This window comes from Charadrius vociferus, unplaced genomic scaffold (assembly GCF_000708025.1).
Source record: "Charadrius vociferus isolate BGI_N301 unplaced genomic scaffold, ASM70802v2 scaffold858, whole genome shotgun sequence".
NCBI lineage: Eukaryota > Metazoa > Chordata > Aves > Charadriiformes > Charadriidae > Charadrius > Charadrius vociferus.
The window spans coordinates 1,235,073-1,251,294 of record NW_009649724.1 but is presented as its reverse complement, the minus strand read 5'-3'; the positions used below and the strand labels follow the sequence as shown (position 1 = coordinate 1,251,294).

Sequence of the window (16,222 nt, the reverse complement as noted above, 5' to 3'; positions counted from 1 at the left end):
GAAGACAGCCAAGAACACACAGCTTCCTACTTTGGGACCTTCAAATGACTCAGAAAGAGGGTCACCACTCCTTTGCTACCATTGCAGACCCTAAAGTATCAACAACTGTATGAGTGATGAGGTTAAAGGGATAATCAGCTGCTCTCTCATTGAAATTTTCCTCCGCATGCCGAAGGTGCAAGACTGAGACTGGTTTTGAATACATCTCTGATCTTCAACTCCTTCATTATTTTACAGATGAGTATTTTACCTGGCAATGTCTGGATCTGGATCCACCAAGACACTGACGAAACGGAAGAAGAGACAGTCTTTCCATTTCACAAACTCCTCCTGTAAGAAATCAGCAGACAATACATTATCAACCTGAATCACGAAAAATCTAGTATGAACCTACAGACTGCAGTCAGGGCAGTATCTGATGGAGCCTAGCAAATGAGCAAGCCGTGCAACTTCAGCTGGAGGTACACAAAATAGACCCCAAGACGACAATGCTTCAGAGGATGCTTTAAACAGCATAAATGCCACAGCAGCAAGCACCTAGGTTTACCACAGATGTCAATAAAAAAGTAGAATCTTGAAAAATCTGGTCTCCCGTGCCAAGGCACACATGCTCTTCAACACTGTTCTCGGAGCCAAATGCACTCCAAATCTGCCTTGGTTGGCTTCATATGAACATTGGGAGGGTAAACATCTTCAGCCTCTCAACATTTATGTCTTTAGAACAACAAGCAGAGACAGTAGGAGAAAAAAAGTGCTGTAATGCTTGTTATATTCATTCACATAGGAGTGAAATTGAAGGGAATTCAAAGAAACAAAGAGAAGACAAGAAAAGAGGTACCCATTGACTAAAAATAATCTCATTATCCAACTGTTAAGTGTCCTCAACATGATTTCTGCTTTAGTCTTCTTGATTAAGTGTAGATTAATCACGGTACAAGTAACACACCCACCGGACAGGTTGCCAGTATTCAGCACAACAGAGGTACTTAAAGTGGGTTGTCAAACACCTGTGTAGGACGTCTATTTACCTGCAGAAGGTTGGTAAGTAGGATCAGCGTCTGCTTACGGATGAAAGGACTTGGGTCCTTCAGACACAACGAAATGTTGGGAATGTATCTGTCCACCATGGATGTGTAGCGGATACATAGATCACACATAACGATGACAACATTATTGCAAACAGCCACATCACGCGACACCTCCAGTTCTCGAGCTAGAGCTGCAATGCATTTCTTTGCCAGATCCTCATGCTGTAAACACAATTTACCTGTGAAACAGGGACCAGACTGTCAGTACTGCAAATATATTCTCCTTCCTAACCACCACAGCCCAGCTTACTGCCTCCTTTGAGTCCAATATGTGCCAAGAAAGGAATCAGGAAGTAAACAGGGGAATAAACAAGAAACACATGCTGAAATTTGATGAGCAATCTGCACGATCTCTCAAAGAAATGATACTTCAAGGAGTTCTTCCAAACTCCACTTAGACCTATACTGTGGGTCTCTATGCCAAATTCCCTCCTTCAGAGAACTATTTCTGTGTACAGGGTATTATTCAAGGCAGCTAAAAAGAACAGCCCCAGCTGTCATAGGGAGACACCCACCTCTAAAAGTATCACTAAACCAACTTAATATAAAATAGCCTGCATTCTAACATTACTTCTCTCTAACTGTTTCTAAGCTCTGTACAAAAGTATTAAGCTTCCCAAAGCAGTTAAGGAAAGAATAATACTATCTATCTGCAGGAGAATTGTTTGTAACCACAGAGGTACTACAAAACCAGAACTTTCACTTAGTACTCTCTGTAACGCTGGAGATGCAGATTGACCAGGCTTCTCTCAAAGCTCCTCTTCGTAACTACGTGCAGTCACTCAGCTCTAAACTGCACCAAAAGCACCAAGTCTTCTTCAGCTCTGTTGAGCACCTTACTACGTGTAAGATGATCCTTCAGCCAGACAGCAACCGATTTTGAGTACAGGCACAGTACAGTTCTGAAGGACGTTGCTAATTATTGATCGCTACTAATGCATTAACCACCTCAAGAAGCAGTCACATAGATGGCAGTATTTTTATGGTTTGCGCAACTTGTTACCATGGATATTTGCATTGTAAAAGCTATGGGCTGAGGCAATGCAAACATTGAGCACTGTGGCTATCCGTTACAACTGACACAGCTTTTGAGCAGAACTTTAACCAGAAAGGGTGGGAACTGGATACACGAGGGCACGCTTCTACTGCAGGATGGCACTTACCTAGAGTAATGAATGCATGAGCTCTGACCACTGGAGGCATGGCTGATCCCCTGAACTGGGACAGTGGCTGAGAAGCTGTCATTTCCTCACCATCCGGAGCACTAGACACTAGGAAAGAACAGGTCGGGAATGAAAATGTGCTTTTCCGGTAAGCAGCGTTGTCTGTCAATTCAAAACTAAAGGCAGTAAGGAGAGAGCCTCACATTGGTCCTCGTTGACAGAAGCCAGAATGGACTGAATCAAAAGAAAGACGCGTTTCTCTACTTTGGCTGGACACAGCTGTGCAGCCTCACCCAAGATGAAGAGGTGTCTCACCTACAAAGAAAAAACAACACTGCAGTCAAAAGGCAATGGCTGAGCTGCAAATTAAGTCAGCAGGAGTCGGTATGGTACTTCTCCAGAAACAACTTAAAATTCCCTCAGTCCTTTCAAGAAGACAGTGGCTAGAAAACAGGAGGTGAAGCTTTGAAACAGAAATGGGGGGGTTGTGTAATACACTATAACCCCCACACATCTACTAACAATATTTAAATACTCTTCAAAGCATTCTACACGTTTTACAGACTTATTCCCAAGCAGCTCATCTAAGAAGTATGATTGGAAAAGCAAAAAAACCCCACATCATTTTATTAAACAATACATGGGGTATCATATCCTTAAAGCAACTGCTGACGTATAAAACTGTTGTATGCTCCCAGGCCCATAAATACCAGATTTCATTACGAGCTTACACACAAAGCGTGCATATCAGTATTTTCCAGCATAACACAGTTATTAGCGTGAACTTTAAGGAACACCAATTTCAAGTACACCTTCATCCTTTGACCAGTCTGTGAAGGGGAACCAAACTTACCAAGACATCTTCTTGTAGCTGCTCTGCTCCGTTCTCTTTGAGGACTATATTCGAAATATAGCTTTCACAGGCAGATACTAAATCTCCACACACCTGGTTGAGCAGCTCCTGTTCCATAATTAAACAAAATTAATTCTGCAATTTATTAATTAAACAAAACATAGCTGTAATATCTGTCCACACATGAATCCCTAATCTGAAAGTCCTTATATGCTTTTAATAATCTACGTCCTATTGAAATCAATCAGACAGTGCCTTAGAGATTTAAAACTCTTCCTGCACGTCAAAGGATGTGTGCAAGTGTCAAAACACCTTGGAGAATCTGGCTTTTAATGATCCACAGGCCTAAGTTTACTTCATTATAGAAATCACACAGATTTAAACAAAAAGGATTTAGGCAACTGTACTGTTCCAGTATATCCAACATATTTGAAGTTGAATGCATGAATTTTTAAATGTTATTTGGAAAATGCAGTTCCATTCAAATGAAAACACAATGTGAGTTCCAAGGGGTGGAGGAGAAACAAAAAAAGTTAATCGCCTATCAGACTGTGAGGAAAATAAAGCATCATTTCTCTTTTTCTACCAGCTAAAACTGGTCAAATATGAAACCAAATACATACATGTATGGCAGCTAAGCTGTTAGAACTGCTAGTGACCAACGCACAGGAACACTTGCATTTGGTTTTAAGCCAACATACTGTGATGACTATACCTACAAGGGAGGATTTTCTGACTGTCAATTTAAAAAAACAGAAACCATCAATCCACCCTGGATTCTGAAACTCAGAGTGTGCAGTTTTGCATACTATTTACTAAACTTAATTGGCATGCCTATTATAAAATAGCTGTTATCAATATTGAAAGAGAAATAGAATATATACACACAAAAAAATCATTAGCAAGAGAGACCTGCATCAGTTTTAGCTTCTTTGTGACTATGCTCTGGCTGAGATCCCTATTTTACCAGCAAAAGATAGCCCGCCTTCTTACTACAGAAGTGGAACAAAGCTATGGCATTAAACAACTGGGGGCAGAAAAGAGAAATATGCAAATAATGTGTTATTAACTCCTTATTTGGTCCCATGAAAGAGGTCTAGAAAATATGTGTATCTGCAGCAGCTCCAATACAGAATAATCAGAGCTTATAGTATAAACCTACAGCTTTGAACTGGACCAAGCCTGAAAAATAGCTGATATCATAAAGGCAAAGCAATACATCTCCCTTAGGAATTCTGTAAACTTTGACAAGAAAGAAGATTCTTTACAATCCATGCTTAGCTCCAGGATACTGTCCAGCACAACTGCAGTAAAGCAAGTAAGAGAGCTGAGCAGAACAGACTCAAATTGCTGGAATCAGATCCCTTTGTTTAGTGAGCTAATCAACCAACAGACTGGAGACTGAAGCTGCCTCCAAGAGACAGCCCTCCTAAGTGTGAAACAAGCTATTTTAGAAGATGTATTTTAAGTCACACCTGTGCCTCCTCCAGCACATCTGCATATGCACGGCAGAGCTTCTGCAGAGTTTCTACAGCTGGGCTAATCACCTCCAGGGGACACCATGAGCCCCTCAGCCAGCACTTGATATTATCTGAAAAGATCACACACAAAATGAGCATTTTCTAAGTTTATCAACCGCTCATGGAGATGAAACAACTGTTAAGATGGGAGGCATGAACCTGCCTCCCCCTCTGCAGTTTCTCAGGGCCACTCACCAATCAGCCTCTCACAGGTGCTTTTAGGGAGGTGCTTTGCAACATGACCGATGACACACAGTATATGTCCTGTAGTATCAACGCTTATGTTCTGCTGCCTGAAAAACAGTAGAGCAGACAAACTAACATTAATGCTAAGGAACAATACCAAATCACAGTAGAAAAGTCCTTTCATCTGGGATATGCATTATTAAGGCAGACCTGTCTAACCAAATGAAACTCAAAAAGCTTAAGGTAAGAGTTGGTTACTGCACAAATCTGCGGGCCGTTACTTGCCTCCTAGCTGCAGAACCGATTGCCTGAATAAAGAACTGTGATCTAAGCAGCTAAACGGCACTCTGCCCGTGGAAGGACAGAAAGTGCTCACTCGCTTGGTTCCTCCTCTTCACCCACATCTCTTTCCTGCAGAATGGAGGATGGTGTTCAAAGCACACAGATACCTTCTGATATCGTCCCAGGCTTCAATGACCTTGGAATAATCCAGCTTGGGTGAAGAACCTGCCACCTTAGCAAGCAACATCCAAGCTGGTACAGCATGCTCCGTTTCCACATGAGACATGACATTACTGATGAAAGTGGAGGTGAACTTATTCTGTCTGGACCACACATGAAAAGCTTTGTTCAAGTAACGGCTACAAGGAAGAAAGAAGAGTAAGTTAAAGAAGGAGTAAATAAAACACTTGGTCTTAGACATTGGCTGTAAAATCCAACATCCCTGTCCAGGATACACTGGGCAACACAACAAAGCTGCTACCACTTTGCATTCCCACTATTCAGAATGTCAGGATGTCTACTACGTATTTTACTAGAAATATTTTCAGTCTTTCAGTTCATAATTGTGATACACTACAGACCTGTCGTGGGAGCAGGGATGTAGTGCTGTGTGTCAGTAAGACAGAAGGTCCAACTGTTACCGTGACACATCAAGAAGATATTTCAGCAATCTGTAACAAAGACTTTCTAGTAGTTGTTATTTAATACCCATAATGGGACAGGATACAGTAATGTTAAGGCATCATACTTTGCTCATTTTTCTATTTAGCTCTAGTTACCTACTTCATGTTGAAAGAGTTCTGAGATTTATCACGCTGCAAGGTACCCTAAGGTCATGAAGAAGAGGGTGCCATGAATCTGCAAACTGTGTTCTAAAATAGCCCAGATTAGAACACTGACAGTTTCACAGATTGGCAAGGCAGCACAACCAGTATCTCATTTTCTATTTCTAAGCTATTATGCCCTGTTGACTAATAAACATACAGCTGTCTTTAATCAATGTTGTGTCCTTGTCATACTGTGTGTCATCCCATTTTTTCTGCTTCTTCCCACAGCATTCCGCAAAAGGCAGAATAATTCTATTTGTCATAAGACAAGTAACATATTGTACATCAGAATTAATAAAAAGTGATGTTCTGCTTTCTTTATATATACCTCCTTACTTGTGTCATCAGAACACCTCCATTTGACTTAAATATTCATGCTGCTATCAACACATCAAGAATAGCATGCAACATTCCTGTATATGAACACTCGAGTTCAGGGAGAGAGCACAGGTAAAGACACAAAGGAAAACTGCGCTCTTCTCACCAACTGCCAACTTGTCCACACTCAACAGCTCTTCTGTCCCAGGCAGAGCAACACAAGCCCCTCACAGCATGACAGTTTCCATCTCTAGCAGTAATATGCACTTGTACTGACTGTTTCAAGCAGGGAATTCAAACAGCTTAAAAAAAATCCCAATAAATTTAGTTTCTTGTCCTTGCACGTGCATTTAAACAATATGTAATCTACGATAACTAATGGTCTATGGCCAGACAATGAAGGATAGCACTGAGAGTATAAACTCATACTCTTATCTCAGTCCTCCAGTCAATAGGCAATTTCCTTCAGTAAAGGAAAAGTTGTGTATTCTAACGGGATTAAAAGCAAAAAAAATTCAGGATTTTGTCCCTGAATGTTAACATAGTAAAGGCAATAAACACATACGATGTGTCAGAGGCTGCTACAGAAAAGCCATCAGAGCCTACAAATGAAGGGAAAAATGTACTTACTTCAGCTCCTGGCTTTCTGAAGTCAAAAGGGTAAGGAGATCCCATGCTAGAGCCTGATTTTCATCTTCTCTCCCAACCTTATAATATTTTATATGTTGCAACAAGAGCTGATCAAGGCAATCCAAGGCCTTTTCTTGGACGGAACTTTCAGCATCCATCACAACAGGCACCACTCCATTTAACCAGGCCTTCTGGACTAGAACGTTATTGTGCTGGGACTGAAACACACATCGTATTAGAAACAGTTTAAAATCATTACAGGATCCTATATGCATAGGTAAGATCAGCAAAGGCTTAGAAAACTGAGATTCAGCTACTAACTTTGAAAATAAATTTTAATAAACCCCAGCATACTGCTCAACTAGCACTGCGATGCGGCAGCATATGGGGCAAGGGAACTTGTATCTCCTTGACACCGCAAGGTATTTGATCATACCAATGATCAAGCTACCCGGTGCTTCTGCTAAAGTACTGTAATACTTTGTTTTGAAACCCTATAAATAATCATAACAGTATCGCAATAAAGATGTATAGCAGATGATTTAACACTAAAAAAAATGAGCTTTGCTTAATATAAACCCTATGCTCCAAGCCTAAGTTACTAACCCTTTGTGAATAAATAGAAAAGAAGGAAAAATATTGCAGTGCTATCATCGACACATTACATCTTAGTACAGTGATTCAGATTTTTTTTTTAACTTGAGAAGGCCAGCAACATAAACATTTTCTCCATGACAGATAAATCAACAGCCAGGAAAATAAATGTTTCCAACAGTTGGAAGTATCCTACATAAATCACAAGTATGTATAAGAATGAGTCATGACTTACAAGTCAAAAGGTAATAAAAAAAATTAAAACACAGTCATAAAATGAAATCCACTGAATGAACAACTGATTTGTCTGTTTCCTCCTTCTTTTAACCCACAGTTTGCTCATCTCAGGTCTGCGTAAGGATTCATGCTATTTTTTTCTCACCACAAGGAGCTCTGTTAAAGACTGCAAGGCCTGCTTCCGCACAGAAACAGCAGGGTCCCGGCAGCGATCTTGAAGAGTGCACAAGTCTTCTGCAGTACAAGGGATGACTTTGTGCTTCAGGATGTTCATAAAAACCTGGAGGTCAAATACCAGCATTACTTTGTTGGGAATACAGGCCATGTGCATTGGGTAGCAAATCAAAAATATAATCTACCCCCTACCAACTTTAACTAAAGATTAATTTATCTCACCGAGAGAGACATATCACATTAACAATTTATGAGTACTGGGCACAACCAGAAATGTAAAATGAAACAGAAAGCAACTTTTCAGTCATTCTGATTTTATAACAGCATTTGGATAGAGTGAATGTCACAATTTCCCCTTGAAAATAATGTGTCTCCTGTATGAATCATGTCTTTCACCTGGTAATAAGGAAGAGAGGATTTATTTTTTTTTTTTAATAAAAAGCATCAAAATAAAACAATTGTAAAACCTTAATTTGAGAAGCTCAAATCAGCATGTGAACTGAGGAGGAAGAGTTGGAGTGAAGAGGACTAACAGAGGAACGCAGCGAACAGCAGATGTGCATCTTTTAAAACGATGAAATTTTCATTGAAGCCCATCTCTTTAAAAGCTAATGATTTCATTAAAAAAAAAAGAGCAACAAGCAAAGCAATGCATACCTCAAAAAGAAGCTGGATATAACCTAATCTCTTTGTTAACAAGGTCAAAACAAACTAAGCAGCTAATATGCTTCACTTTATAAGGAAGCTGCTTAATTGAAATGCCTATTGACATTTGAAAAGAGCCTCTCTTTCTAAATGATGCAATAAGAGAACGCCAGCAAGAGTACTAGAAAAATTTTCCATCATCATGAATGCATTATTTACTTATCAGGAATTAGCAAGCAAGACCTCTTTAAGGCCTGTAGGCACTCTGCAGGAATAGCAGGAAGCTACAGATAGGTGAAGTTACATACAGTTCGCTACAGTACTATGGTCTAATTATTTATTTTTACGGCATTCTGGGTAATCTCTGAGAACAAGGAAGCATGCAAGAAACACTGTACCTGGAGAGCAGATTTCCTCACATTGGTTTTCTCATCTCCGGCTCTCAGCCTCAGCATGGCCATGACTTCTTTTCCTATCCAAAACCACGATAAGAAGAAATTACCCACACCACTATTTAGCAGCACTAACACACTGAACACCATGCAGCAGCAAGGAGGAATACAGCACTGAACTCAACCGAGCAACAATTCGTTGCCTGAGGCATTCAGAGGGCAAGAGAGGAGGACTGAAGGAAGCACAATAAAACACCCAGAATAATCCAGAATGAGGTATAAGCCAGAGGAGAAAAAAAAAAAAAAAAAGAAACGAAACATTTTCCAAGTTCTTTCATTTGAAAATATATCTTAGGACGTATCACAAAAGAAAGCAATATACAAAACCATTTGATACACACAGCAATAAGAAAAAAAAATCTGTAATTTCTGACCTATTTATTTGTCTACATAAAAGATGTTAGGCTACTTTCACAGTTTTAAAGCTCATCAGATGAATCACGCACAGTTCTAACAAAAGTCTGTAGCACAGGTAACCCTGCCATCTGTGGGAAAAGCTCGTTGTGGGCAAACCAGACACATGGATCCAACGCAGACCCAAGGCAGGTTTACAGACTTGGACACAGAGAGCTTAGAATGGCTACGACCTTTTGTGAGTCATGCCTCAGAGCTCCACACAGGATAAAGTACTAACGTATGAACTGCTGTGTTTTATAGAGGGGAAATTACTCCATTTACGAACTGACTGAATTCCATGAGGCTGCAGCATGGCAGCTGAAAAGAAGAACGCAAGAGTCTACTAGGAAACCAGAATGCATCTCCCCACCCTGAATGTAAAGCTAGGCCTCAGATTTTAGTTTCCACAGCTATATTCATCCTTATTTCTGCATGTTCTCGGGAAAAACACATAATCAAGATGATAGTTTATTAAACAGCAGACAACTGAATACACAGAGCCACAATCACACCTTTTGAATCATTCAGATGGACTACTGACAAGCTGGCAATACTGATTTCAAGCATTTAACCATTGCTTTTAAGGTTTCTATTTATTGCTTTGTTAGATTTCTTACAGCATTAAGTAAGATTTCCCAAATATGTGCCAAATTCTGAGATCTGTAACTTAGAGAGATTCATATGGAGATCCACCCTGCTGCCGTTAACAAATAGGATTAGTCACAGGGAGCTAGTTTGAAGATAAGTTTTTACTAAAGGAAGTAAAAGGACTTTCATCTGCACTTTCTTAATGGGCAGCTAACGACAATTGCATCTTCCGCCTGACAACAGCTTGACAGAAAAAGCACAGAATGTTTTTATTGCAAGATTTTGCCATTAAAATAGTCCAGCTCTTGTGAAGGCTATCAAATCTGCTAAAATAATCACATTTTGCCAATTGACATTGATTTTACTCACAGTGACACAGAAAAGAGAAAGAGAAAAAAACCCAACGAAATCACCAACCAAACAAAAAAACTGAGTTCTAAATGGCTGAGAACTATCAAGGGAACATATTGTTTGTATACGGTTGGGCAGTGGTAATTCTGCAGTGCATACTTCACCCTGCAGATTATCCCTACCCTTCTTATCTTTGCCCTTGTGCCTTTAGCACGTTCTGACTATCCTTGGCTAAGATTTATTTCGCTCCTAAATCATGAGCTGTTTGGTCTTCATAGAAGTGCAAAATTAGCACAGGCATAAGCCAAACACAAGCGTGTGCCAGACAGCTTTGCTAATGCACCTTGACTGACTCGGAGAGCCCTGTATTTCAGCTACCCTCTTGAGCTCCAGACAGTCCTTTTTCATCCAATCCTTTTCTTAATTTGTTTTGCCAAGTGCCAAGTGTATGCTCAGCTGGGTATCAGATACAAAAGCAGGCATCCTCTGCCACAAGGAGTCTGCAACTAAACAGGGAATACACAATACCTTAAGTGGCCTGGAGGACATTTCTATCTGAGAGAGCAGATTAACGAAATATATCAGCAAAATGTTTTAAAAGAAAGCTTTCAATGGAGAAGATTGGAGCCTGGCTCATGGAGATAGGGAGAGAGATCCCATGTGAAGAGCAGCATGAGACGTGTAACAAAGACACAAACGCAGGATGTGAACCAGGCAGAGAATTGAATTGTCAGCAGTTCAAGAGAGGTGAACAGCAAGAACTGAGAGCAAAGATACTGGCAGCGGCCGAAAGGTTAGGAAGAAAAGCTTTTACACGGAAGAGGAAAAGGAGGGAAGAGATTCAAAGAAGGAACATCGTGGCCACAAAAGCCAACTTACACGCTGATTTCATGCTATCAACAAATCAGAACTAGTTGCTTGCTACTCTCCATCAGTCCATTTAACCTCACGCTTTGCTTTCAGCTCCAGCCAATACCTGGTGCTGCAGAGAAGTGAGTTCTACCCTACGTAACAGCACTAATCAAAGGTGCTGTGGTTTAGGTAGCAAAAATATATTAGTTCTTTGTGCACTGGAGCAAGAGATTTAATTACCCCTAAATTTATGGAGTTACAAGTATTATATCCCACATCAATTACCGTCCTTTTTGCAAAGAATAAATTACCTGCTTTTCAACAAGTGTTGCCACCACATTAGTACAAACGAATATCAGTGTTTCAAGATTAAATGTATTTTTCAGACTTGAGTGGAAATAGTACTTCTTTATGGCTGCCACTTCCACCCCCTTCATCACCCATAAGTGTTTTTTAACAGCTCTACAGAAAGCTCTCTCCAGTTTCTTTGAAAAATGGACAATGAATACACTTCAGAAAGTCTAATTTCAATTAAGGTTTTGAAAAGTTATGTGAAAAGGCCAGTATAATTTTGACATACCATCAAGCACAGCAGTACCGCTGCTGTCTGTCAACTCAATAGTTTTGAAAGTCGGTAAGGTCTTCAGTGGATGGTTGGACACAGCTGAAAGAAAAGTTAAAAGTTTAAGAATAAAAAAGGCATATGTTCACCCAGCAAGATGGTTCACTGTTTAACAGAGCACCTCATGCATGCCCTAGGTTTTACAGATATGCATATTTTTAGAAAATAGCATGCTAAGAAAAGCCCGAGACTTACTATAAAAGAATGACTCTATACCTTCTGCACTGACTATCAAACTCGCAGTGTTTGTGTTTGCTTCCAAGACTGCACGGTCAGAGGCTGCCAAAAAGAAATAAAAAAAGAAATTAAATGAAGTATTTTAATTTTGGATATTCTGTCATTCCAAATTTTTTCAGGCAAGTAATCTAACCGTAGGATGCTATATGCATACTTCTGAATTGTGCCATCTGGCCTTTACCACACCTGAGGGAGTTCAGAATGCCAATCATGAAAAAAACAACTTAGCAGAAGCAAAAGGCAACTCAAGATTTAACCAACTGTCAGGCAAGAATGAACTTTTTTTTTTTCAATGAGCAATTTCAGTCATCTGTAAACATCCTTCAAAGGTATCTCATGGAGGAATCTATTTAGAACCGATATACGAGAATAAATCCCTTCCAAATATAAGGTTTCATGAGTAACAGGACTCATCTATTACTTCTCATTATGATACAATACACAAGGACACTATGTGCAGATATTTAAGTTCCTGACAACTAGTTCTCCTTTCTCCCAGCAATTATTCCCCAGAAAGCTCAGGAAATATTTTTACTATCTAATTTATCCATAATACTTACAGCTTTGTAATAAGTCCTGTATACTCTCCAAGGTAGCAGCAGCTTTCATTTCGAGACAATGGGCAAAGCTGCTTAAAGCTTTGCTACGCACCACGGGTGCTTTGTCCGAACACCGGCCAAACACCATGACCTGTACTAAAAACTTGTGCTTTAGAAACTTCTGATGATCCAGGGACAAGGAGCTGTCCAAGCTCCTCTCAGGCACATCCAACAAAGCTAACGCTACATCAAGAGCAAACACTCTGTAGGCAATCTGTTTGGAAGAAAAAGCACACAAGGTGCCGTGTTAATGTAAGCAGACGCAGGCATTGCCTACTCAGTTTACGCGCTTTTAGACACCAGCTAGTCAGTACCGATATTGTTATTCAGTACTGATATCGAACCGTTCATCTTCAAAATACTGCTGTATCTGAACCCTGAAACATCAAGGAGATGTACTTACTTTCGTGTTGCATGAGTATTTATAAAGCCAAGAGATGAAGTCAGCAAACTCTGTACAAGGGAGTTTATTCAGCAAATCCACCAAGGCCTGTGCAGCATATGTGCGATAATCAGCCTTATCTGGGACCTGAAAAACAAGGGCAGTTGCATGGTATGATATTTCGATGCTCTGCCAGAATGGCATTGCAGAGGTTAAGGTAAGCATTTTTTATCTAATGAGGCGATATGGTCACATTCAGCAAGGACTGGGAGAACAGTCACAGCTTCCTTGGTCACTACTTCAGCGCTCACCCACAATCACACAGCAAATTCACCAAGGCAAAGGTGGAGCTTCGATTAAATCCAGAGGCAGTATTTCTACATGGCAGTCTTCAGATAGTTAACTAGGCAAAGAGGTCTCATAATCCTCATTTTCCTCTACCAAGACAGCAGTAAAAGCAATGGCAAATTTTGGAAAAGTCAAAAGTAGGGTACAATACATTGTGAATGAGGGGGGAAGTGTTCACCCTCAGTATTCTCCTATATTTAAGATGCCTGAAAACTCTGATAAAGATCAGCACAAACCACAATCAGGCTGTCAAGAAATTTACAAATGGTTAAAATCTTTCAATTCCTTACAAAACATTGTGAAAAAGGATTTTGTGACTATTACAGACACTGCAATGTATCTACACATGGGTTCTTCAGCTTAAGATGCAACAAAGCTTGGCATACCTTGGTACAGATATGTTGCAGTAATATTCGAAGAACAGGAAAAACAACTTCTTTCAGCTCATCTACTATAGAACTGCACAGAAGAAAAACAAGCAGATTTTAATAAGGCTGGTTTTATAACAGAGCAAAAATCAAGTCAAGGACATTCTTTTTGGAATGCATTTCAAAAGTCAGGAAAAGTGCATGCTCTGGAATCACGAGCACTAGTGCAACAGGATATGGTCGGAGAGCAGACCTACTTACTTTCTACATTAACCTGCCTTTGCAGGCAGAAAACATTTCTTTCAATACCTTCCTACAAGTAGAAGGACAATATGAAAAGCTTCTTTATTCTCAATCTACTTACTGTATGTTGTCTGGAGATCTTGGCACAAATTACACTTTTCAACAACACGGATCCCCACACAGGGGGAGTATTAAACATAGGCAAAATACATCCTTAAGCAGGAGAAAGCAAAGAACTAAGGAGAAATGAGCTCCATATTAATCTTTTATCTTCTTTACACTACTTTGTAGTAAACTACAAAACCCGAAAAACTGACACAAAGCAAAATACAAAAGGCAGGTCCCTTCCCCTCTCTGCCACTTTTCTATCAAACAGAACCCTCTTTCCCCTCTGCCAGCAAGTTCAGTAAATTCCCATTACAGACATTTTAATTAAACCTCATTTGCACAAACAACTTCAAAGTCAGTGCCAGTTTGTCTCATCCCTTTATCAACTGAAGAGTAAAGCAAAGGCATGCCAGAAGAAAGAGCAGAAATACCCAGGAAGGGTAGTGCCAGAGCTCTGTACTTCACCTGATGAATTTTATAGCCTGATTCCTGGCACTGATCACAGCCGATGTGATTGCAAGGACTGCGCGTCTGGAACCCACACCACTTTCCAGCATAAGAATGACATTAAGGATTCGCTGGAAGACACAACGAAGGATCTGGAAAGAAAAGGTTATTTTCGGGTTCATTTCAGTAGCAACTGGAGCCCACGGATAAGCATTCTGACCTGGTTTATGAAATAATTCTGAACTAAACAAACTTAGATCCAGGTAATAGCACCTGTCAAAATGTGACTTTTAGCAGAATAATTCAAAGAGGACCCATTAATACACACAACATCTTTCCTAGCTGTGATGTTCTCATCCGTGTCCAGTAAGGCTTAAGAAGGGCTTCCTGACAACATCAACAGATCCCTTCCAAAGCAGTGGACTTCAATTCACCAGACATCTGGAATTCGAGGAAATTCATTGGGTTTTGCACAGAAGACATCTTAAACTAAATGCATGCTTTTACCACCATGTGCACTTGAACTTTTGGAGATTCCTCCCTGCTGTAGTTTTGGGACCAAAGCATGCCTCATTATCCGGATATTCACTGAGCAGTCAAACAGGAGAGGCAGGAAAGATGAGACGGGTCTGAGAAAGGGAGCTACTCCATCTTCCTGATACCACAAACGTCAACAATTCTGAAAAGCTTGTGCCGCACTGAGAAACCAAGGAGGTTGAAACACACGGGTCTAAGGCTGCTAAAGTTGGGCAGACACTCAGGTATACGTCAGGTTAGTGTGTACTAAGCTCCAGGCTCTCCTGACTAGACAGCCGCTAGTACACTGGCTTGCCAGCTCAGAACTAGTTTGGATGGGTTTACAGAGACTCGCAAACACAGCAGCACGGTCACACCCAAAGTTCAAAAGGCCCATCCGTAGAAGCAGCACACAGATAAGTGGGAGATGACATGGCGTGCTTGACGATTTAACAAAACAAAAATGTAAAGCTGCAGACACATTTCTGGTAGAACTGGATGTTCCATGATGACAGACTATTCTCTGAATAAGAATCAACTCTGCTTACCACCATCTGCGCATAACCCTTCCCCATCATGCTTCGCTGCTGCACAACCCAATGCCACAGCACGCTACCAAGCGGTGCTGGAGCTCCACCTAGCAGGAAACAACAAAATTCCAGGCAAACGAAGTAACCTGGAATTCTCTTCTTTAAGATACAGAGATCTAATGCCACTGTAGCTAGCCTCTGGTTTCGATTCATTTGCCGCAAGTCATTAGAGCACAGAATTCAATGCACACAAAATGCATCATCATACAAGTCAAAGGAAGAAAGGACTAGGGTAAAAAAAAGCATCTTGCCTCTGACCCAGCAAACGTGCACATGCACAAAAAGTCAAACTAATGTAAAAAGTAAAAAATGTTCAAGCAAAAATAACGTGCAGAGAAGGAAAGAAACAACTACTTTTCAATACTGCAGTGAGCATTTTAAAGAATTTGTCCAACCTTTACCTTATCTTCTGTACCATGTAGAGGGGAACACAGTAATCGCAGTCCATGATAGGCCAGTTCGGGAATGTACTTGGCTTCGTTAATATTCCTAAACAAAAAAGGCAAAGAGATGTCTTCACCTCTCATCAAATAAACATTTACTACAACTATTACAACTAAACGTGCTCATTGACTGGAAAACATTCAATATTCACTAGCTGTTGTT

At 40.3% G+C, this 16,222-nt stretch overlaps 1 protein-coding gene across 1 annotated transcript in view; it reads right to left on the bottom strand.

Moving 5' to 3' along the window:
* The window catches only part of NCAPD3 (non-SMC condensin II complex, subunit D3), a 28,024-nt gene that overhangs the window by 8,142 nt on the left and 3,660 nt on the right, over positions 1 to 16,222 (bottom strand). Inside the window, exons 8-25 of the mRNA XM_009890821.1 lie at positions 16,018 to 16,105; positions 14,529 to 14,662; positions 13,731 to 13,803; positions 13,018 to 13,143; positions 12,579 to 12,828; positions 11,995 to 12,057; positions 11,737 to 11,820; positions 8,916 to 8,989; positions 7,844 to 7,978; positions 6,868 to 7,085; positions 5,260 to 5,451; positions 4,820 to 4,917; positions 4,580 to 4,695; positions 3,105 to 3,212; positions 2,455 to 2,566; positions 2,252 to 2,359; positions 1,029 to 1,267; positions 251 to 330 (exon numbers count right to left, since the gene is read on the bottom strand). Coding sequence (XP_009889123.1) covers positions 251 to 330; positions 1,029 to 1,267; positions 2,252 to 2,359; positions 2,455 to 2,566; positions 3,105 to 3,212; positions 4,580 to 4,695; positions 4,820 to 4,917; positions 5,260 to 5,451; positions 6,868 to 7,085; positions 7,844 to 7,978; positions 8,916 to 8,989; positions 11,737 to 11,820; positions 11,995 to 12,057; positions 12,579 to 12,828; positions 13,018 to 13,143; positions 13,731 to 13,803; positions 14,529 to 14,662; positions 16,018 to 16,105 — 2,298 coding nt within the window. The remainder of the gene's footprint in view (positions 1 to 250; positions 331 to 1,028; positions 1,268 to 2,251; positions 2,360 to 2,454; positions 2,567 to 3,104; positions 3,213 to 4,579; positions 4,696 to 4,819; positions 4,918 to 5,259; positions 5,452 to 6,867; positions 7,086 to 7,843; positions 7,979 to 8,915; positions 8,990 to 11,736; positions 11,821 to 11,994; positions 12,058 to 12,578; positions 12,829 to 13,017; positions 13,144 to 13,730; positions 13,804 to 14,528; positions 14,663 to 16,017; positions 16,106 to 16,222) is intronic.